At 42.0% G+C, this 24,175-nt stretch overlaps 3 protein-coding genes across 6 annotated transcripts in view; all 3 read left to right on the plus strand.

The window, feature by feature from the left end:
- LOC121378862 (DNA polymerase beta-like) overlaps nt 1-7,653 on the plus strand; it is a 46,351-nt gene extending 38,698 nt beyond the window's left edge. Inside the window, exon 14 of the mRNA XM_041507214.1 lies at nt 7,452-7,653. The gene's annotated coding sequence lies outside the window, so the exon portion shown is untranslated. The remainder of the gene's footprint in view (nt 1-7,451) is intronic.
- A 3,344-nt stretch (nt 7,654-10,997) lies between these two features.
- Nucleotides 10,998-14,449, plus strand: LOC121379858 (beta-1,3-galactosyl-O-glycosyl-glycoprotein beta-1,6-N-acetylglucosaminyltransferase 4-like; the record flags this gene model as incomplete). The annotated part of the gene is made up of 3 exons (XM_041508511.1): nt 10,998-11,597; nt 12,287-12,527; nt 14,097-14,449. Coding segments are annotated over 3 exons (1,179 nt in total), but the record flags the coding sequence as incomplete, so codon positions are not given.
- A 693-nt stretch (nt 14,450-15,142) lies between these two features.
- LOC121378861 (beta-1,3-galactosyl-O-glycosyl-glycoprotein beta-1,6-N-acetylglucosaminyltransferase 4-like) lies at nt 15,143-22,098 on the plus strand. Of its 4 annotated transcripts, none has more exons than XM_041507211.1 (4): nt 15,143-15,228; nt 16,396-17,315; nt 19,114-19,340; nt 20,986-22,098. In XM_041507211.1, exons 2-4 carry the CDS (start codon nt 16,597-16,599, stop codon nt 21,321-21,323), a joined length of 1,284 nt encoding a protein of 427 aa, XP_041363145.1. In that variant the 5' UTR covers nt 15,143-15,228; nt 16,396-16,596; the 3' UTR covers nt 21,324-22,098. The 4 variants fall into 4 exon arrangements, with proteins under 4 accessions (XP_041363145.1, XP_041363143.1, XP_041363146.1 ...); XM_041507209.1 differs by having other exon boundaries at nt 15,166-15,212; XM_041507212.1 differs by lacking the exon at nt 15,143-15,228 and adding an exon at nt 15,866-15,887.
- Nucleotides 22,099-24,175: the final 2,077 nt, after the last annotated feature.

The raw sequence follows: 24,175 nt of genomic DNA on the forward strand, positions 1-24,175 counted from the left end.
TTCAAAGATGAGTGCCTGCTTAACACAGGTCAGTTTGTACAATATTAGATGCAATGGAAGTGTGAAAACATGGCCTTCAAAGAGGAGTGCCTGCTTAACACAGGTCAGTTTGTACAATATTAGATGCAATGGAAGTGTGAAAACATGGCCTTCAAAGATGAGTGCCTGCTTAACACAGGTCAGTTTGTACAATATTAGATGCAATGGAAGTGTGAAAACATGACCTTCAAAGATGAGTGCCTGCTTAACACAGGTCAGTTTGTACAATATTAGATGAATTGGAAGTGTGAAAACATGGCCTTCAAAGATGAGTGCCTGCTTAACACAGGTCAGTTTGTACAATATTAGATGAAATGGAAGTGTGAAAACATGGCCTTCAAAGAGGAGTGCCTGCTTAACACAGGTCAGTTTGTACAATATTAGATGCAATTGGAAGTGTGAAAACATGGCCTTCAAAGAGGAGTGCCTGCTTAACACAGGTCAGTTTGTACAATATTAGATGAATGGAAGTGGAAAACATGACCTTAAAAGATGAGTGCCTGCTTAACACAGGTCAGTTTGTACAATATTAGATGAATTGGAAGTGTGAAAACATGGCCTTCAAAGAGGAGTGCCTGCTTAACACAGGTCAGTTTGTACAATATTAGATGAAATGGAAGTGTGAAAACATGGCCTTCAAAGAGGAGTGCCTGCTTAACACAGGTCAGTTTGTACAATATTAGATGAATTGGAAGTGTGAAAACATGGCCTTCAAAGAGGAGTGCCTGCTTAACACAGGTCAGTTTGTACAATATTAGATGAATTGGAAGTGTGAAAACGTGGCCTTTGAACACTGATGGCAGCTTAACACAGGTCAGTTTGTACAATATTAGATGCAATGGAAGTGTGAAAACATGGCCTTCAAAGATGAGTGCCTGCTTAACACAAGTTAGTTTGTACAATATTAGATGCAATGGAAGTGTGAAAACATGGCCTTCAAAGATGAGTGCCTGCTTAACACAGGTCAGTTTGTACAATATTAGATGCAATGGAAGTGCGAAAACATGACCTTAAAAGATGAGTGCCTGCTTAACACGGGTCAGTTTGTACAATATTAGATGAATTGGAAGTGTGAAAACATGGCCTTCAAAGAGGAGTGCCTGCTTAACACAGGTCAGTTTGTACAATATTAGATGAATTGGAAGTGTGAAAACATGGCCTTTTAACACTGATGGCAGCTTAACACAGGTCAGTTTGTACAATATTAGATGCAGTGGAAGTGTGAAAACATGGCCTTCAAAGAGGAGTGCCTGCTTAACACAGGTCAGTTTGTACAATATTAGATGCAATGGAAGTGTGAAAACATGGCCTTTTAACACTGATGGCTGCTTAAAGCCGCACACTCAAGTTCCATCCAGCGAAAATAAATTATAATTTGGTTAATCTACAAACCTGTAACACACTTAGATCACGTTTTTATCAAATGGAGTGAAAAAGCAGGTTTTATATCGATAAATACCATGGTAATCCCCCATGTCCCATTTGCTTGAAATAATTTTGAAAGTTAGTATTCTGATGTCACCGGTAGATGTCGCTCGAAGCACAACAATGCCTTGTCACGACAAATTTCACAGACTTGGAGTGCGTTCCTTTCACCTCTCCTGGACATGTTCCATCTGTTCTGTCCTGGTTGTAACCCCTCTCCAGATATCGTAAGACAGCAAAATTATTGGTTTTAAGGGTTTGTAACGTTTTGTATTGAGACACTTACTTGTCTGAACTTTATTGTTACTAAAAATGTTCACGAACTTTGAAGAAAAATCACACAAATGAACAACAAATCGAATGTTGATTGCGCGAACCGTGCACGAGAAAACAAACCGAACCAAAATGATAACGGTCACGTGGTATACCAACGTCTGTGACATTGAAATGGAAATATCCCCTCTAAATATAGATTAGACCTTGTCTGCTCAACGTTTTTTTCTCAGAGGCCCGTGCCATTTTATGAAATACGAAAAATGCAGGATTACCAAAAAACACTTCAGGTGAATGGAAATGTATATTCTAAATAATAAACGGTAAGTAAAGTGCAATTTTATTTGTGAAAAAATGGGTTTAGTAGCGAAAAACAACGCCGTAATGGTTAACAACTAGCCGTAACTAGGGTGTGTCCCTTTAATAGTGGTCAGTTTGTAATATATTAGATGTTAGATGCTTTGGGAGGATCATAGTGTGGCCTCATAAACGGGTGCCCATCAGAGCAGGTTTGATTTTATTTACAGAATAAAGTTGGTGTTTGTTTTTTTAAACAATATTTATTGACCAACAGGTCTTTCTCTAGAATAAAGGTTTACATTCAGACGTGTGGTAAAAATGTTCTCTGGTGATCTTACCAATTGTAACCAGAATGCATTGGTGTACATGCGCCAGATACACGGTCCTGAACACTTGCAGGTGCCACTTCCAGCATGGAAGCGCCTGAAGCAGAACAGTTTCTCGTTTCAACAACAAAAAGTTAAAGTTTGTTTTATTTAATGACACCACTAGAGCACCTTGATTTATTTATCATCGGCTATTGGATGTCAAACATTTGATAATTGTGACATATATTATTAGGAAACCTACTAAATGTTCCATTGGTAGTAAGGGATCTTTTATACGTATCATCCGACAGACAGAATAGTACATCCCACGGCCTTTGATATTCCAGTCGTAGTGCACTGGCTGAAATGGGAAATAACTCGATGGGCCACTGATGGGGATCGATTCTAGAACGACCACGCATCAGGTCGAGTGCTTTACCATTGGGCTACATCCCGCCCCCATTTTAAGAACACTTCAATATGAAACACATCAGCTAATGATGTCAAACAAAGTTAAGTATATGAAACAATGGACACAATCGGTGCCAATTCTTATAAAGTTAATGTTTGTTTTGTTTAACAACACCACTAGAACACAATGATTTATTCATCATCGACTATTTGATGTCAAAAATGTGATACTATTAAGTCTTGAAGACAAAACCCACTACATTTTCCCATCAGTTGCAAGGGATCGTTTTTTGCCTAGACAGGATAGCACATATCACAGTCTTTGATATGCCAGCCGTGGTGCCCTGCCTGGATCAAGAAATAGTTCAATGGGCCAACTGGGTCAACTGACAAGGATCGATCCTAGACCGACCGCACATCGGGCAAGTGCTGTACCACTGGGCTACGTCCTGTCCTGCATAGTGTTATTGTGACTTCTAACTGGGATCACCCAATCTAATTAAAATTTGTTCCACTATTACATATGGATCTAACAGCAGCCAGTTGGAGCTCATGTCCACCAATCAAAACCTTACTTACAGAATCATGCCAGTGATTTGAAAATAATTAGAAAATATTCCGAATTATCCTGAGGGTATACGATATGTTTCATGTGAATTACGAATGCCTTATTTAGACCAGTGGAACTAATTTTAATCAGATTGCGTAGTCTCCAATTTCCAGGTAACATTTCGTCTGTAAATAATAATTTAAATATTGACCAATCACACTTCGCCTTTTATAACGTTATTTGGGTGCATACAAATTCTAAAAATATCGGGCGAGTCTATTTTAGTGGCCGCAGTACAGCGAACCATACCAATACGTACGGGATGGGTTATCGGTCTTCAATTTTACATTAAAAATTATTTATTTATTTATTAAGAAAGCCCCCAACTAAATCAGTCTTCAGTTTTACATTACAAATTATTTCTTTTATAAAATAAAACATGTTTTAAGGCATTCGTAATTCACACGAAACATATCGTATACCCTCAGGATAATTCGGAATATTTTCAACTTATTTTTAAATCACTGGCATGATTCTGCAAGTAAGGTTTTGATTGGTGGACATGAGCTCCAACTGGCTGTTGTTAGATCCACATGTAATAGTGGAACAAATTTTAATTAGATTGCCCATGTACCATGGTGAGGGTAAGCACAGACATGGGCGTATGGGGACTCTTTGATTTAGGGGGGCTGGAGGGGTTGATTTGCCCGAAATTTTACCCAGATAAAATTTGCCCGAATTTTTCCCACTGTTTTGCCCGAATTTGGGGGGGGGGGGGGGGGGGGGGGGGGGGGGGGGCATGAGCACAGACAGGGGTTGTATCAATGTTGACAAAGTACATGAGCGTTGGTAGATGTTTGTCGGTAACATTAAAAAGGTAGTGAAAATGGTTCAAGCGTTCTGATTCTTATATAATTATTTTTTTGAAAAATCTGAAAGTTCCAAATTTAATGTTAACCTCCACGTCACCCTACCCTCCAAGAGTCCGATTTGTATACACGTGGGGCAGAGTTATAATTTTATATATTCATTTTCTTTCTTTTTACGATACCCATCCAAACCTCCCCCAAAGTTCCCTTGGCATTCCATAACATATCACTTGCGCGCCCCCCCCCCCCCCAAAATGGATTTTCTGGATCCGCCACTTTGTTTTCGAATAAAAATAAATAAGCAGTGGTTGCCCTAGCCCGAGTACTTTGACGGTAACGCCTTTTTCATGCTATAGAATTTACTGCAAGTTATTTATTTCTGGCCCGATTGATTTGTAAATGGCACACAAAAATAGTGGGGGGAGGGGGTGGGTTATTTCCAAAACACTTTTACTTTTCTTCTTACAACGGACTATAAACGTCAGTAAAGTTTGTTTTGTTTAACGACACCACTAGAACACATTGATTAATTAATCATCGGCTATTGGATGTCAAACATTTGGTAATTCTGACACGTAGTCATTCAGTACTCGGCCTATGACTTCCCCTTCCCCTGAGTGTGTCGTATTTGTCGAACGGCCCCTATTATCTGGTAATATTACTTGAATAAGGAATTAGTTTATGTTACACTACTAAAACCTATTGATAAGACGTTATACATCTGAGGATTAACAGGCCACAGATGTACAGCTGTTACAAGAACGTTGCTCCTCCCACCGGTAATAATATTATTTCTCTTTAAACTTCACTGACATTCTCTGTCAATTCAACTGCCTCGTAAGTAGAATTTCTAATATATCTTTGTTTATTTATCGATGTTAGTAGTCTTTCTTTCTTTCTTTTTTTTTGTTGGTTATGCACGAAACAGATTTCGAGTTCGCTGATAACATGTATTTCACATACTAACTACTAAAACACACACTGATTTGAGTTCGCCGATACCATAATACATAGGCGTACGGGCTCTCATTTTTGTAGGGGGTCAGGCTGGCTTTTGCCCGAATGAAACGAAAATACCAGAATCTTGAATAACAGCATTACTGCCAAACAGCTATATAAGATTGCAAACGAATCAGTAGGCATTTTATATGGCTTACAACTGATTTGGCGGGTACAATGATGGAAATGCATTGTCAAAAGGTCTCAGGTTACCACATTTTGCCCGAATATCTCTCTCGTTTTTGTCCGAATTTAAGGATTTGCTCCAGAACTAGTGGCCTCCACACCCCACCCGTCTTGTACGCTTATGATATATTTGACATATTAACCACAAAAACACTCACTACACGAAGAAAGCCGACAGCATCCCTTTTCAACAATGTTCCGGTTAAATACATAGGTGCTGACGACTTTCTTCCTGTAGTGTATCCATTCAACTGATTGGATTTTTTTCTCTTCCAATCAGTGCACTACAATTGGTCAAGGGCCGTGGTATGTGTTTTCCTGTCTGTGGGAAAGTGCATATAAAAGACCCTTTGCTGTATTAGGAAACTTCAAACTAATAAATCTTCCAGACCAGACATTCTCGCAGCTATACACAATAAACTTCATGAACTAAACCATCTCAATTTAACAGTAGTATTCGAATGGGTCCCAGCTCACGTAGGGATAATTGGCAATGAAATAGCTGACTATGGAACCAAAACTGCACTTTCAATCACTAGTAAAATTACAACACTACCTTTAGGAATTTCAGAACTCATGTCAAAAGCAAGAAAACATTACATTAATCAATGGCAGGCCAACTGGGACCTAACAACCAATACATGGCACTATAACATCAAACCACTAGTCAACTCTATCCGACCTAAACACCTAAACACTTATGTGGATAAAATAATGACTAAATTGCGCATAGGTAAATCATCGCAGCTCAACAGCTGCTCTTTCACCAATAAAAACCCTGACTGTGAGTGTGGCACCCGGGAAGACATGAAACATTATCTCCTGGATTGCACGTTACACGACAGTCAGAGAAAACTAATGATAGAATCAATAACCGAAGCCAACCATAACAAACCAATTACGCCTAACTGTCTACTTAACCCTGATAAATATCTAAAACATAAAACCTTCAAAGCAGTATATCAATTCGTCCAGTCCACCAAACCAAAACTATAAGTGCCACGTACTGCCCGCCTTGCCAGCGTTCAGTCGACGCGGACCCCCAACCCGACTGATCGCAGGCAGTATGGGAAATCGTAGCACACCCACCGGGCTCCTGACAGTCATAAAGTTAAAAACTAAAACTAGAAAATGATCACAAACCACCCGCCTGTACGTCTCCCGGAGGGAAGAGCGACCTTCTGCACTCGACCAACATGCACTCCAATCCGGGGGACCAACGGAGGGAAGGTGGCGATCTATAATTAAGATAAGTAATTAATACGCTGTTTAACTCGTGACACCCGTGACTCCCTGGATGGAACATCCACCCTACGCACTCGAACAGACCACGTATTCCAACCCGGGGAGAGAACGGTGAAACGACAAAAGTAAAAGCATATACCTAGCCAAATTAGCTGGCACAAATTTAGCAATAAATTAACAATTATTCAAAACCACCCGCCTGTACATCTCTTGGATGGAAGAGCGACCTTAAGCACTCGACCACACAAGCACTCTAACCAGGGGAACATTGGCGGGACGGTAGCGAATGATTTAAGAAACGCTAGATATGACAATACTTGGATCGTGACACCTGTGACCCCCTTGGTGAAACATCCACCCTACGCACTCGAACAGACCACGTATTCCACCTGGGGGAAGAACGGTGAAACGACAAAAGTAAAAGCATATGCTCAACCAAATTAGCTGGCATAAATTTAGCAATATAAATTAACAATTAATCAAAACCACCCGCCTGTACATCCCTTGGACGGAAGAGCGACCTTAAGCACTCGACCAGGCACTTAAACCTGGAGATTAACGGCGGGACGTTGGCGAGTGATTAATAACCACTAGATATGCCAACGCCAACTAGACCTAACCACGATAACCATATTATTCTACTGTAAATATGTTAATGTTCTGAAACCCGTGATTGACAACTGGCATACGTTAGCGATACATTAGATTTATTATTATTTTATTTTTTTCCACTAAGACAGGATCGAAATCGCAACAACCCAATTGGCTAATAACCAGCCAATCAACATCCTTAGACAATCAACCAGGATAGGACACCACTAAATATCACCTATTTTTGTTTTGCAGCACCCCTCAGTGGTCCAATTCAACCAATCACGGATCAAGAACCCCACCACACCTAACTGTAAATAAACTGCACGAATTTGTCTTTGCACTCGCACCATGTTCTTTATTATTGATGCATGAAATCCTAGCTGACTAAGGTAAGTCAACTAGGGCTCCAGAAGAAAAACAAGCAGGAAAACCAGATAACCTGAAGACAAACCAAGTAAGGCTACTAAGATATTCTATTTAGGGGGAAGGAATCAAAATTCTTCAAACTAAGTACCTGCCTGTCAACTGTTCTACTGTATAATTGCTACCTGCCACTGTTAATTTCGTTTCATTCATTGGTAATAAAGTTAAGTATGCCAAACACTAGGCTTTTTAAACCAATACTTACACTATAAGGGTTCCACCCTTCAAATTAGATAGCTAGGCTAGTATAAATCCCCCTCCGTCATTGTATTCAATGCTATACAAAGACGGAGGGGGGTGGGTGGTCATGAATGACCGTTGAACTCACTAGAATAGGGACTTAAGACAATAGGTACAACCTTAACACAAAACTAGGATTCACACACAGACTACACGCTCACTGCATCAGTACACAGGGTGCACTGACTAACAATGCACCCACACCCATTTAATGGCCCAGCACGTGCTCTAATAAGGAACCGGACAAAAGAATACCGGTTCCGAGTACACAATTGCAATGCACCCGGGGGAAGCTGAACAAAAGAATATCAGCCTCCCCCACCCAAACCCCCAATACTTGCTGCTGGTGATAACTTGTTCTTGGTGACACTAAAGAGGAGGACTACGCCAACAACATCACGTCGACCAACCCGGAACAACTGCCTTGCCTGCCAGTGTCAACTACACAATTGCACGAGTCTCCCCTGGGTTGTCATGCCACGACCAGAAGCGGTCGATTCTCGATTCAATAATATCAAAACCTATATTAGCTCGGCCATTTACCTTTCGACCGATCGTTCAATATTGCGCCAAATTTCCTCAATCAAAATTGCGCACCCCTTTCACTTTGGCATTAACGGCTCCATTCAAAATTCCATAGCACCACCACCACCACCACCCGCCTCCTACCGATTCGATCGGGCTGCTGGTGCTCCCTTGCACCTGCCAGTGCAGGTGGTCCCTCCTCTCCCCTCCCCCCACTTTTCCTGTCATGCGCTACAACAGTTTGTTCTGAATGTGCACGTAAAACCCTATGACCTGACTTGACCTGATTAGGAAAGGTATAGCGGGTTTCCTCTGGTGACTACGTGTCAGAATTACCAAATGTTTGACATCCAATAGCTGATGATTAATCAATCAATGTTCTTTCTGTAGTGTGTGTATTAGTGATTAATATGTCAAATATGTGTTATCGGAAAACTCTCAAATGACCAATGCAATGGTATTTAGTGTCAAACAGGATTATTGTTGTATTAAAGCCGGAACTTTGCCTACCCGATGGTATCCTGGTTGGCAGAAAAAAAAATTCCCCTAGAGTTATCTTTGGCAGAGAGAGCTATCGTAACCGTCCAGATTTCCGTCTAGCTCCTGAACGGCAGAGTACTCGGACTAATTTTGTACCTGCCTCCCCCAGTGTATACCACCAAATCAAATCCCATAGACAACAATAGTAACATGTCCTTAAAACGCCTACCTGCAGCGTATTAATCGACATATACACCATGGATATAAATATTACCATGCCTCGGCCTTTAAAGTGAATCAGAAAACATAGGGGTCAAGCTGCTCATTTCATCGTGCTATTTTTAGTAGGTCTCCTCACAAGTGTCGAGCACATTGGTAGTTGGTGTATTGACACACTGGTTCAAATTAAATTACAGGAATTTACTGGTCAGATGATACAAGAATTTATCACAAGAAACACCAATTTCAGGACTGGTAGCCTCAACTGTGGGATGAAACGTTAGGTGCACCCAGCCGGATGTTATTTGGATTAGTACTACCTATATTACTGTGCCCTGGTTTCGCTTTTACTGACCCCAACCCCAAACCCTGTTATATTATACTTGATGCGGCCTATATTCGCTTTTGAAAGCATGCAGGGCCACTGATGTATCATGTATGTATGTATGTATGTATGTATGTATGTATGTATGAATATCTATATATTGTATGTATGTCGATGTTGACTGTTACATACATAGCTATTAATGCAGTGGCGCAGGGGATAATTAAATCCTTTCTGGCCTCACAAATTGTCCCATGCCGTTGCTGGGACTTGAACCTGTGGCACCGAATCGCCCACAAATTGCAAGACTAACCACGATGCGCTCTGAGCTATTGAGGCATCCATAAAAAGAATGCTCTTTAACTCAACCACATGCATGGGGCCTACAATCCACGCGGTCGATCCCGCTTACGCGCATGAAACAGTGGGCAGACCTGGCACTGGCTGGTATGTATTGATGTATGAATATCTATATATTGTATGTATGTCGAGGTTGACTGTTATATACATAAATATTAACGCACTGGTGCAGGAGATAATTAAATTCTTTCTGGCTTCACAAATTGTCCCATGCCGTTGCTGGGACTCGAACCTGTGGCACCGAATCGCTCGCAAATTGCAAGACTAACCACGATGCGCTCTGAGCTATTGAGGCATCCATAAAAAGGATGCTCTTTAACTAAACCGCATGCATGGGGCCTACAATCCACGCGGTCGATCCCGCTTACATGCATGAAACAGTGGGCAGACCTGGCACTGGCTGGTATGTATTGATGTATGAATATCTATATATTGTATGTGTGTCAATGGTGACTGTTACATACATAGGTATTAACGCACTGGCGCAGGGGTAATTAAATCCTTTCTGTAAGTATGTATGTATGCATGCATGTATGTATTATTTTTAAATATTTAATACAGTAAAAAAGAAGCTAAAAAAAGGGTTGATTGGGGGCATGACCCACGTGCCCCCCCCCCCCCCCCCCCCCCCCATTGCTACGCCAGTGTGCATGGCCTCCATTTAATTATGTGTTTTAAATTAGCGTTCCATACCTTTAAAAAAAAGATATCTGAATTATAGACCTTCCCACGCTGAACACCTTTTTTCATACTATGGAATTTACTACAAGTTATTTATTTATGAGAAGATTTTCGTCTGAATTGTACACAAAAATAGGGAGGGGGGAATTGTTATTTTCAAAACAATTTTACTTTTCTTCTTACGTCAAACAAAACACTGTTGTTGAAGGATGGGGCGGACTATAGTCATGTTCATTATTTCACCTGTCGTTAAAAAATATATTGTAAGAAAAGAAATGCTAAATATACATATTGAGTCTGTGTTTACAGGTGGCCAAATGATGATATCAGAAATTAGAACGAGACAAAATGGACAGCAAAACGAGCATTCAGACTGCGCTTGATGTATGACCGGTTTATACTCTATGTCCACAGCAATGTATTGCAGACGAAAGTGGTTGGCAGCTTTCATTCTTGTTTCCGGAACAGCCCAGTTGTTAATATATAAAATGTTAAACGCTTTCAACTCAAAGCAGAGGACAGCAGACGGAATTGGTTATGGTTGAAATCTCTTCGATGTCGTCTGCTTGAAGACAGTACGAAACGAGTCTGATCTCAACTACTGGGTTGAGAAGTACTTTGCCTATGACGAGAGAGCCAACGACGCGGACACGTACAGTGATAACCACACGATATTGCCACAGTGTGATGTGGGATTTACCACACGACATGGGTTCACATCTGCGGTGACGGACGAGGAACTCCACTTTCCAATAGCTTTCAGTATCCTCGTCTTCAAAGACCCGCAACACTCTGTCAGACTCCTGCGCGCCATCTGGCGGCCTCAGAATGTCTACTGCATCCACGTGGACGCGAAATCGAATGAGGAAATTAAAACTTACATCCAGTCTCGTGTGACGTGCCTGGACAACGTGTTTCTGGCTCCCAGGTCAGTTGATGTCAGGTGGGGGACGTTCTCCGTGCTAGAGGCGGACCTGATCTGTATGGAGGCGCTGTACAAACACAAAACACGATGGAAATACTTCATCAACCTCACAGGGCAGGAATTTCCTCTCAAGACCAATTATGAGCTGGTGAAAATATTAAAACTGTACGCTGGAGGAAATGACATCTTTGGTAAATTTCACAAGTATGTATACCAGAAGGTGATTTAATTTAACCCCCGCCCAATCAACCAACAACAAAAAAACCCAACAAAACAAAACAAACAAACCAAAACAACCAACAAAACCCCCCAGAAAACAACAATACACCCCATCAAAACAAGCAAGCAGAACAAACTGCTTTGTTAAGAAAAAACTGACATAGCAGTTTCGACGATTTAAGACCAGACCTTGTGGCCTGATAAAATTATATGTACGGTATACAACAGAACACACAATTCAAGCATTTATTTTCCATTTATGATAAAATGTTAAAGAAGGACCCAAAGATTGTCGAATAGGGCTGTTAAAAAATAGATAACATCAGTGAGGGAGGCGCACACTTATTACTGCATCCCTGGGGGTTTGTCTCATCCTCACACCCATGCACATTTAGTATAAAATAAATTTATTTGGTAGGTGTATGCCTCTCCCCGCACCACGACTATGATCAATTCTGGAACACACAGTTGTAGGTGCCACAATTTTTAACAACTAAAGGAAAGGGAATTTAAAGCTACAATAACTATGACATCGAGAGAACGTTAAGTTCCATTGACTTCACCCCCCCCCCCCACCCCCCCCCCCCCCCCCCTCCCCCCCCCCCCCCCCCCCCCACACACACCACCCACGCATACCTTTGGTCTGTTACTACGATATAATGCTGACACGATCATGTAATCTACCCACAGACTGGCTTTAGGACGCTTGCCGCAAGGGAAGTCCCCCCCCCCCCCCCCCCCCCACACGGGATCCGACTCGCCAAGGGGCCGGTCCATATCGTTGCGAGCCGGGGCTTTGTGGAGTACACCCTGCACAACGAAACAGCCCGGGACTTCCTCGAGTACACGAAACTGATGAAATTCGCAGACGAATACTTCTTCTCTTCTCTCAATAACAACCCACACCTTCGGGTTCCAGGGTCTCCAATAGGTAAGAAACCGTTCACAACTGTCGACAGGTTTACATACGTAGAGTGAGTACTCTCTAACTACGGGCGTTCGGGTCCACGAAGTGATCTTAGCACTACGATCACCTCAAATGTATACGGTAGTTATGCACTTAACGTGATCTTGTGGCTACGATCGCTTCGTGGAACGGGGTCCCGGTTGGAGTTTATGGGCGTTTAATTAGTGCCACTCAATGGAACGAGTCTGTTCATATAGAATAGAATACATCTATACATGTATATATACGACAATACAGGGTATGATTCGTTTTATCGATTGGTTCTAACTAAACACCCATAAGCTCCAACTAGGACCCGGACGCTCTTGTTTCGAATCAATTTAAAAAAAAATCGTAACACTAATTTTGTTTTGGTGTATGGATATTGTAAGCGAGGTATTCAACACGTGTGGACACACTAGTGCTACTTTGGAAAACGGTAAAGTTGTGATATAAAACGATTCATTCAATTAATTGTTCGTTTTATGTAGATTGCAGGATAAATTAAATAACTGATTACGTACTGTCTTAACATATCGTCATTATCCTGCTGAGACAGATCTTCGCGGCATTCTCATTCTAACTTTCGCATGGGGCGGGACGTAGCCCAGTGGTAAAGCGCCCGCTCGATGCGCGGTCGGTCTGGGATCGATCGCCGTCGGTCGGCCCATTGAGCTATTTCTCGTTCCAGCCAGTGCACCATGACTGGTATATCAACGGCCGTGGTATGTACTACCCTGTATGTGGGATGGTGCATATAAAAGATCCCTTGCTGCTAATCGGAAAGAGTAGCCCATAAAGTGGCGACAGCGGGTTTCCTCTCTCAATATCTGTGTGGTCTTTAACCATATGTCTGACGCCATATAACCGTAAATAAAATGTGTTGAGTGCGTCGTTAAATAAAACATTTCGTTCCTTCTAACCTTCGCAGGATAAAGCCGGCATATTAAGACAACAACCAGTTATTCTCTATATTTACGACTAAGCCATAATTCATATCACCACTAACAGTACAAGCAAGTATTCACAGGCCTGGTTCACTGTGTTCGTCCTTACAAGGCCACATCTTCTGTAATGAAGTAATTGTTTGCGTGAAACAAATGCCAAACACGTATACGTATGACTGGTATAACTGTTAGTCGCAGACGTAAACTTGACCTCCTAAGTGATGATACGGTCGTCACAGCCTTACCATCCAACGGGTGAAAGCATGCTCGAAATTGATTGCTTTATGACGTGCAAGTCAACCTGTAAATAATGTTTACTTACAAAAGGCGTTTAAAGTTATTTTATACCTGGTTTTTGAGGATATGTAAGAAATTAAATATGCGCGTTCGCTCATTAGATACGTTTTAAAACAGCTCGTAAGATAATGATATCTAACGGCCACTCGTGTCATATTCTTTATATTATGTCAAGTACATGGACAATACGTCTGACAAGGCCCGGCATTTTAATACGTTTCAGCTTGTTGTAGGCGTTACAGTGCAAATATGAATGATATATGACACTTTTTTCTTTCTTTCTTTTTTATATGTGCTTTCTTTTTTCAAGGTATTCCAAAAAGAAGAAAATCTTCCGACTTTTTCGATTATTCGAAAGTACGATTCAAAATCTTCACCTATCACAAAAATGATCCAGCATGCACCAGTCGGGTGCGGCATTACGTGTGTATATTCGGTGTTGATGATCTCCCCCGACTGACGAGAGCACCGCATCTATTCGTGAACAAGTTTCACCAGTCGTACCAACCATTCGCCTACGACTGTTTGGAACACTGGCTCGTTAAGAAGATTCACTCTGAGAAGCACGGTCATCGACAATTTGACCTTTCATCTTACAAAAATATGTATTTCATTAATAACTGCTATTGTCCAGATACAACCCAATAAACGTATATATTTTAATAATGCTCGTTTATTTTAAAAGATACTTGTTAATCTTTATGTTATGTCACTCTTTGAATCAAAATAATATTTAGACCAGAGAGAGATAGACGAACAGAGAGAGAGAGAGAGAGAGAGAGAGAGAGAGAGAGAGAGAGAGAGAGCGAGAGAGCCAGAGCGAGGGGAGATAGCGAGAGAGATGCAGAGAGGGGAGAAGAGAGAGGGAGAGAGCAAGGAGAGGCAGACACAGGGAGAGAGGGAGGGAGGGATGGATGGATGGATGGATGGATAGAAACAGAGACAGACAGACAGATACAGAATGTTAAAACTCACTCTAAGTTGGAGCCGGTACCGGGATTGGAACTCGGCAGCTAGCATCATTAAGGTCAATACTGCTGCGACACGAACATTGGTGTATTAATACATATATAAAGACAGGAGGCGCGTGAGTAGAGGGGTGGGGTTGTGGGTCCACCCCCCCCCACCCCCCCTCCCACCCCCCCTCCCACCCCCAGCTTCAAGCAATTTAAAAACAAAAATAATTCAGCGGAAGCATAGCCCGACACCCCTAAAACCTTGGCTCGCCACAGTGTAGATACCCCACCTGTACATTTCCCTGACTTGATGGTGAACACCAGAATTCATGACCAGCTGAGATGACTTAACGGTCGATATGTTGGGACTGTGTAAGCTACACAATGAATGTCCCAGCTGCTGCAGTCATAAATTTACTAACCCGCCGAGACGAAGTCGAGAAAATAGACGTCTTGAAAACCCGTGTTTTGTGAGTATATATTCTTGTGAGTATATATTCTTACACGTTACATTCACGAAAAAACATATCTGGAGAACTTGTGTTGCGTGAGTATATTCTTATAAGTTACAATCACGAGAAAATACACGTCTTGAAAACCCGTGTTTTGTGAGTATATATTCTTACACGTTACAATCACGAGAAAATAGACGTTTTGAAAACCTATGTTTTGTGAGTATGTATTCTTGTATGTCACAATCACGAGAAAACAGACGTCATGAAAACCCGTGTTTTGTGAGTATGTATTCTTGTAATTCACAATCATGAGGAAATAGACGTCTAGAAAACCTATGTTTTGTGAGTATGTATTCTTGTATGTCACAATCATGAGAAAATAGACGTCTTGAAAACCTATGTTTTGTGAGTATGTATTCTTGTATGTCACAATTAAAAGAAAGCCTCTGGAAATCCTCTGTTTAGTGAGTATAAGATAGATAAGTAAAGATTTTTACACATTACAATCACGAGAAAATACTCGTCTTGTCCGTGTTTTGTGATGTCTTGAGAACCAGTATTTTGTAACATCATGAAAACCCGAGGTTCAACCAATCAACCATTTGAATCGTGCTTACATACACTGAACTTTCAAGCACGACTGTCTTGGGCACATTCTCCGAGATTCCCCGGTGGATATGTCCAATACAGGTACGCGAGGTTTGTAATGTCTTGAGCATCAATGTTTTGTGAGTATTTATTATTACAAGTTACAATCACGAGAACCTGTATGAATATTTACAATGTAAAGTAATGTCTAGGTTTTTAAACTCTTTTTATCTTAAGTTTATTTCTATTACAATTGCACAGATGGTTTGTCATGTCATAAATGTTACTTCATACAAGTTTAAATAATTTCATTTATACTTATTTTCGTGCTTGTGTCCAGTTAAGGTTCAAGCACGTTCTCCTGGGCACACACTTCAACTATCTGGACTGTTTGTCCAGGACAGTGGGTTAATGGTTAGTTGTTAATAATTAGTGAGAATAGTTGTATTGATCTTACATCTACCCACTGAGTTGTTGAAGTCGCTCTGTGCAGGAGCCGGGACTAGGATGCGAACCCAGTACCTACCTCACTTTAGTCTGATGGCTTAACCAGTACACCGTCGAGGCCGGTTTAAATGAATAATCTGTTGGAATATTATCTATTTCACAGCTTGGCATCAGTAACAAGGCAGGCAGATAGTGTTTCAGCCAGCAAAGAAGAAATGTTTTGTGATCGCGTTCATTGACGTAGCCTACTTTTACAATGTTTGGAACTAGTGTAAACTACATCAGTACGTGCTGTAGCAGGAAAAAGAAGAAAACGTTTGGAACTCTGCTTACAGTGACGTAAAAAGATCCCACAAGTTTGAAAATGAAACTGCGAACTCTTTTTAAAATACCAGTTCTGCTGTGTCTGGCTTCAGTATTTGGAATTCTCCAGTTATACGTGTATTTAATACGTCCAGAAGTCACAGAAAATCCAGACAATAAACTTAATGAAATTGCTCAACATTTGAATCTCTTTGATTCGGTATGCTTGTTGGCTTTAGCAAATGCATCCAGCGCAAGCTATTTCGTAGACAAATACAGAATATCTCAAATTAGAAACAAGACAAATCAAAAGAATGACCGTGAAGTAACAGAAAATTGTACCGAATTCTCCCGCCATCTTACTTCCTTAGCTCACGTGACCGACCTCGAGCGTGACTTTCCAATCGCCTTCAGCGTCCTCGTGTATCGAGACCCACAGCAAGCTATGCGACTCCTCCGCGCCATTTGGCGGCCACAGAACGTCTACTGCATCCACGTGGACACCGGGTCGCAGTTCGACGTCCTCACCTACATCATGTCCCGCGTCAGGTGTCTCGACAACGTGTTTCTAGCGCCCCGGATGATCGACGTCAGGTGGGGGACGTTCTCCGTGCTAGAGGCGGACCTGATCTGTATGGAGGCGCTGTACAAACACAAAACACGATGGAAATACTTCATCAACCTCACAGGGCAGGAATTTTCTCTTAAGACCAATTATGAGCTGGTGAAAATATTAAAACTGTACGCTGGAGGAAATGACATCTTTGGACAGGTTAATAAGTAAGTATCTATAGACTAGCTTTGGACAGGTTAATAAGTATCTATAGACTAGCTTTGGATAGATTAATAAGTATCTATAGACTAGCTTTGGACAGGTTAATAAATATCTATAGACTAGCTTTGGACAGGTTACTAAGTATCTATAGACTAGCTTTGGATAGATTAATAAGTATCTATAGACTAGCTTTGGATAGATTAATAATTATCTTTAGACTAGCTTTGGACAGGTTAATAAGTATCTATGGACTTGCTTTGGAGAGGTTAATACGTCTTTATAGACTTGCTTTGGAGAAGTCAATACGTCTCTATAGATTAGCTTTGGACAGGTTAATAAGTATTTATAGACCAGCTTTGGATATATAAATAAATATCAATAGACTAGCTTTGGAGAGGTTAATAAGTATCTATATACTAGCTTTGGACAGTTTGTTTTAACGACACCACTAGAGCGTCAAACATTTGGTAATTCTTACTCGTAGTCATCAGAGATAAGCTGCTACATTTTTCCTAGTGCAGCAAGGGATCTTTTATATGCACTTTCCCACAGACAGGAAAGCACATACCACGGTCTTTCTCCAGTTGTGGTGTACCAGGGGCGGAACGTAGACCAGTGGTAAAGCGTTCGTTTGAGGCATGGTCGGTCTAGGATCGATCCCCGTCGGTGGACCCATTGGGCTATTTCTCGTTCCAGCCAGTACTCCACAAGTGGTGTGACAAAGGCCGTGGTATGTACTATCCTGTTTGTGGGATGGTGCATATAAAAGATCCCTTGCTGTTAATCGAAAAGAGCAGTCCATGAAGTGGGGACAGCGGGTTTCCTCTCTCAATATCTGTGTGGTCCTTAACAATATGTCTGACGCCATATAACCGAAAATAAAATGTGTTGAGTGCGTCGTTAAATAAAACACTTCCTTCCATTAGGTTGGAACCAGAAAAACCCCAATCAGTTGAATGGATCGATTGAGGTGGTTCGATCCTGCGACGCAAGCGATCACTCAACCGATTGAGCTAAATCCCGCCCAGCTTTGGACAGGTTAATAAGTACCTATCTATATACTAGCTAGCCTACGTTTGTAATGTCATGTGATGGTGTGTCCAGTTTGGTAGGAGTGGCTGGCTTCTGTTACTTTGCAGTGGGTGGTGGCTCGAATGCAGTGCTTACATCTGACGTGCGGCATATTGCAGGTTGGACTATACCAATTCAAATCCCATAGGCGACCATGTTAACGTTTGTGTTTAAAAACACTATATGCAATATATCAACCAAACTGTGACCCATAAATATCAGTACTACAACCCCTACCTCAAAGTATTAACTGCAGAAAATGGTACCTTTCATGGCTCATTTTCGGTATAACCAGATGTTTCTGCAACACCCCTAGTTTCGCACAAAATTTTAGTACTTTTTTTTACAGGTACCCCATACATGTTCCAAGCACAAGGCTACTTGACACGGTGGTACTACATCAAATAAAATTGCATACATTTTTAGCCCAGATGAAACTAATTTTTTTTACAACCAACACACTCACATTTATAACCAATCACAGGACTTGTGGTGTTAACTTCTCTATCAAAAGTTCGGTACACCTCGAACTTCGACCCAGCCGGAAATTAATTGGTATAGTGCAACCTGCAGGCTCCTCTGTGTTGTGTTACAGTTAGCATTAAAAACATGGCGCCAGTGGGTTGGCAGCGATAACACGTGAGTTTACTGAAACTGTTGGTGTGTTTGTATTTTACATTAGTAAATGAAGATCAACATAATATATGGTATTCGATCTACATATTTTATCAGAGTGAATCCATCCCGAATAAGGAAGCTGGGTCCAGCTCCACACGGGATCAAACCAGCCAAGGGTCCAATCCACATGGTGGCGTCACGGGGGTTCGTCGACTACGTTCTTCACAATCAAACTGCTAAAGACTTCTTGGAGTGGGTCAGGCCGATGAGGGTCCCGGATGAAACGTACTTTACGTCACTTAACAATAATGCACACCTCCGCATCCCCGGCTCGTTTACAGGTAGGTCATCATCATTCAGTCATTCAGGCTGATGAGGGTCCCGGATGAAATGTACTTTACGTCACTTAACAATAATGCACACCTCCGCATCCCCGGCTCGTTTACAGGTAGGTCATCATTTCATCTTCATTTCATTTCAACTTATTTTCGTGTTTATATCCAACTAAGGTTCAAGCACGCTGTCCTAGGCACACACCTCAGCTATCAGGACTGTCTGTCCAGGACAGTGGGTTAGTGGTTAGTGAGAGAGAAGAGGGTGTAGTGGCCTTACGCCTACCCATTGAGCCCTTAAGAACTCGCTCTGGGTGGGAGCCGGTACCGGGCTGCGAACCCTGTACCTACCAGACTGTAGTCCGATGGCTTAACCACTGCGCCACCGAGCCGGTGGTAGGCCACCATTCAATCATTCAGGCTTCTTCTCGTATTTATAGCCAATTAAGGTTCAAACAAGTCCTGGGCACAAATCTCAGCTATCTGGGCTGTCTATCTAGGGCAGTGGGTTAGTGATTCTTTGTTAGTGGTTAGGGGGAGATACGTCTGTGTTGGGGCCTCTGAGTCGTTAAACTTGTTTTGTGTAAGAGCCGGTACCGAGAGGCGAACTCAGTACCTACCAGCATTTATTTAAGTCTGAGGGCTTAACCACTATATCATTGCTAAGTGAGTAATCATCCCAGTGGTGTGTTCAGTGGGGGGGGGGGGGGGGGGGGGGGGGGGGGGTCGCCCGCCAACAACTGGCTTGGTACCATTGAGTTCTTTTACATCCTTTAGTGTCCTTTAGATTCACTAATTCGAATTTATTTTCATTCTTATATCCAATAAAGGTTCAAACACGCTGTCCTGGGCACGCAGCTCAGCTATCTGGGCTGTCTGTCCAGGACAGTTGGTTAGTTGTTAGTGGTCAGTGAGAGGGAAGAGGGTATAGTGGTCTTATACCTACCCACTGAATTGGTAAAACTCGCTCTGGGTGGGAGCCGGTACCGGTCTTAATATGTCTAAAGTCGCCTGAGGTGATCGAACCACCTCAGTGGACTCATTCTCTGGTCGGTTTCATCCCAACCAGGACCCCGTGACTAGTATTTCGAAGATCGTGGTATACATGTGCTATCCTGTCTGTGTCTAGACTCTTGAAGCATATACACGATCCCTTGCTAATAATGGAAAATGTACCGCGTCTTTTCTCTAAGACTATATGTCAAAATTACCAAATGTTTGACATCCAATAACCGATGCTGAATAAATCAATGTGCTCTAGTGATGTCATTAAACAAAACAAACGTTAACTTTAATCTTATATTTGTATAACCCTATGTCTTAATTTGTCTAAACTAAGGTCACACACTAAGGTCAGTTGTTAGTTCGTATTTTACCTGGAGGCAACGCGCATACCGCCCCGCCCCCCCCATCCCCCCCCCTCCCGTGATTACGAGTTTATTACTGAAAAATACAAATACAGTTGTCGGAAGTTGACAGCAAGTTCGGGGGAGGGGGTGGGGGTGGGGAGAGTATATATTAATTTGGTTTCCAGGTAGGGTGAGGGGCAATGCGTTATCGTCAGAATTGTAGGGGGCAGTCCCCACCCAACCCCCGCATTCATTTATTAATGTAACATTGTTTTTTTCACTATTTGTTTCATCTTCCATTAAAGGCAGACTGGACAAATCACGGCACCACAACTTCTACCTCGATTCCCGACTGCGCTACAAGATCTTTGTTTATAATAAAAGCTACCCCAAGTGCCACGGCAAAGCGCGTCACAGCGTCTGTCTCTTCGGTGTTGGTGATCTACCCAGCCTCGTTGGAGCACCGCACATTTTCGCCAACAAGTTTCTGTACGGGTATCAGCAGTTTGCGTACGACTGTTTAGAAAGATGGATTTTCAAGAAAATGGAAGCCGAGAAACACGGCCAGTTAGATTTCGACGTTTCACCATATAGCAACATTTACTTTATGAATAACTGCTACTGTGAACAGCAGCACAGGTAGTGTCATTTTGTTCAATAAGACTCAGAAATTATCAACGGGTTACACAAGGAATGGATGAAGTGTTTGACGACACCCCCAGAACATATTTAACGATTGTAACATACGGTAATTGTGTTCCTACCCAGGACAGGCGTGCGCTACAACAACTTGCTCTGAATGTGCACGATAAACTCTCTGTCCTGACCTGACCTGGTAATTGTGTCACTTGCTTTTGAATGAAATAGGAAAACGACTGCTGACATTTACGTTAAGTATAGCCGATTAACGTGTGGGGTGGGGGGGGGGGGGGGGGGGGGGAGGGGGTAATCCAATCTCTAATTTGTTTACTCAAAGGAAAGGAATATTAATGCAACATATTATGAGAGAGAGAGAGAGAGAGAGAGAGAGAGAGAGAGAGAGAGAGAGAGAGAGAGATAGATTATGAGGTCATTTCTAAAAAGGTCCCAATAATGCCATATTTGTTTAAAGCTGCAGTGTCTAGTTACCAAATTACTGTCGCGATAACGGCTTACTACCGAAAAAGCAGCACGGATCTTGTATATGCAATTTCACATACACAGGGCAGCACATACCTTGGTCTTCAATGTGACAGTCACAGGTTGGGACCACTGAAGGTGACCAGTTAACCCATTACACCTCGGGCCTACTTCTTTAATGAAGCGTCATACTAATAGTCGTAGTACTAATAATGAAAATGTAAATACACGGAGTTAAAAACAGGCTGCTGTTTTTGGAGTTGGTGATAATAATAAATACGAGCGAGGAAGAAACAATATACATATCATATAGTTAGTGATTTTTGCTGTCGAAAAATGACGATGTCAGTTTGCCAAACCCCAATGTTCGCCTCGCCCCAGAATACGCAGAGATCCGAACAAGCTGAACAAATTATACAACTCGAGATTTTATCGCGTTCAAGATCCACCATCATAGCTGAGTGTCTTCTTGGGTTATTTTTACATTTATAATAACTACATAATATGAAATGGAATCATCCACGAATGTTTAATTATAAAAGAATATTATTAGTGTAATCCTGACGAAACATGACACTTACAGCTATGATCATGACCATGGACCTCGAATGCAATCTACTTCTCAATGGGTGACTGCGTGTGTCAAGATCATTACGAACACGTGATGTGTACTGGGGAGTGGTTTCAAAATAAATGTCAAACATCACTGTGTTATCTCGCAATTCGACAAAAATAAAGTTTGTTTTATTTAACGACGCCACTAGAGCACATTGATTTTTTTATCTTATCATCGGCTATTGGACGTCAAACATATGGTCATTCTGACATTGTTACATAGGCTACTCTTTTATGACAGGCAGCAAGGGATCTTTTATTTGCGCTTCCCACAGGCAGGATAGCACAAACCGTGGCCTTTGTTGAACCAGTTATGGATCACTGGTCGGTGCAAGTGGTTTACACCTACCCATTGAGCCTTGCGGAGCACTCACTCAGGGTTTGGAGTCGGTATCTGGATTAAAAATCCCATGCCTCGACTGGGATCCGAACCCCGTACCTACCAGCCTGTAGATCGATGGCCTAACCACGACGCCACCGATACCGGTCGCAATTCGACAAAGTAATTTACTCAACTGCATATTGTAGCTTACAATATGCAATACATTTAAACTTAAAACTTTACGTGAAAAGTTAACAAAATATAATGGCAAGTCTGAGTGAATTTGTACACACATGCACATACACACACACACACACACACACACACACACAGAGACACACAAAGACACACACACAGACAGACAGACACACACACACATACATACACACAGACACACACCCATACACACAGACACACACAGACACACACACACACCCAGACACACACAGACATACATAGAGACAGACAGACACACCCACTCACATACACAGAAACACACAGACACACACACACACACATACATACACACACACACACCACCACCACCACCAATAACAACAAAACACACATACACACACACACACACCACCACCACCACCACCAATAACAACAAAAAACACACACACACAAACGCATACACACACCACCACCACCAATAACAACAAAAAACACACACACACACATACACACACACACCACCACCAATAACAACAAAAACACACGCACACACGCACACACACCACCACCACCACCAATAACAACAAAACACACACACAAACGCATATACACACATCACCACCAACAACAGACACACACCACCACCAACAACAACACACACACACACCACCACCACCACCAACAAAAACAACAAAACAGACACACACACATACCACCAACAACAAAACAGACACACACACACACACACACACACACACACACCACAAACAACAGACACAAACACATAGACACACACATACATACACACATACACACACACACCACCACCACCACCACCAACAAACCAGACACACACATACACACACACACACACACACACACACCACCACCACCACCACCACCACCACCACGTTAAATAAAACATTTCGTTCTTCTTTCTTTCAATTGCTGCATCCTAACCGCACGCGTTCGGCGCGATAGATTCACTTAGTCGAGCGCGCGACATAATACCGATAGGAATTGTTTCTAATTTTTGTCGCGCGACACGAGCTATGTTAACTAATCAAACAACTTTCATTTGGCGGTTCCAACTGTTGATAACACTTTTAAAAAGAAAGAAAGAAAGAAATGTTTTATTTAACGACGCACTCAACACATTTTATTTACGGTTATATGGCGTCAGACATAAAGACCACAAAGATTTTGAGAGGAAACACGCTGTCGCCACTACATGGGCTACTCTTTCCGATTAGCAGCAAAGG

This window comes from Gigantopelta aegis, chromosome 8 (genome assembly GCF_016097555.1).
Source record: "Gigantopelta aegis isolate Gae_Host chromosome 8, Gae_host_genome, whole genome shotgun sequence".
In the NCBI taxonomy this organism is placed as follows: Eukaryota; Metazoa; Mollusca; class Gastropoda; order Neomphalida; family Peltospiridae; genus Gigantopelta; species Gigantopelta aegis.

Bases quoted from the DNA above. Each gene is read 5' to 3' on its own strand.
- LOC121378861 (XM_041507211.1), top strand. From the start codon at position 16,597: ATGAAACTGCGAACTCTTTTTAAAATACCAGTTCTGCTGTGTCTGGCT. The intron at 17,316-19,113 runs GTAAGTATCTAT...ATATTTTATCAG, and splicing joins ATCTTTGGACAGGTTAATAA to AGTGAATCCATCCCGAATAA. The intron at 19,341-20,985 runs GTAGGTCATCAT...CTTCCATTAAAG, and splicing joins CATCCCCGGCTCGTTTACAG to GCAGACTGGACAAATCACGG.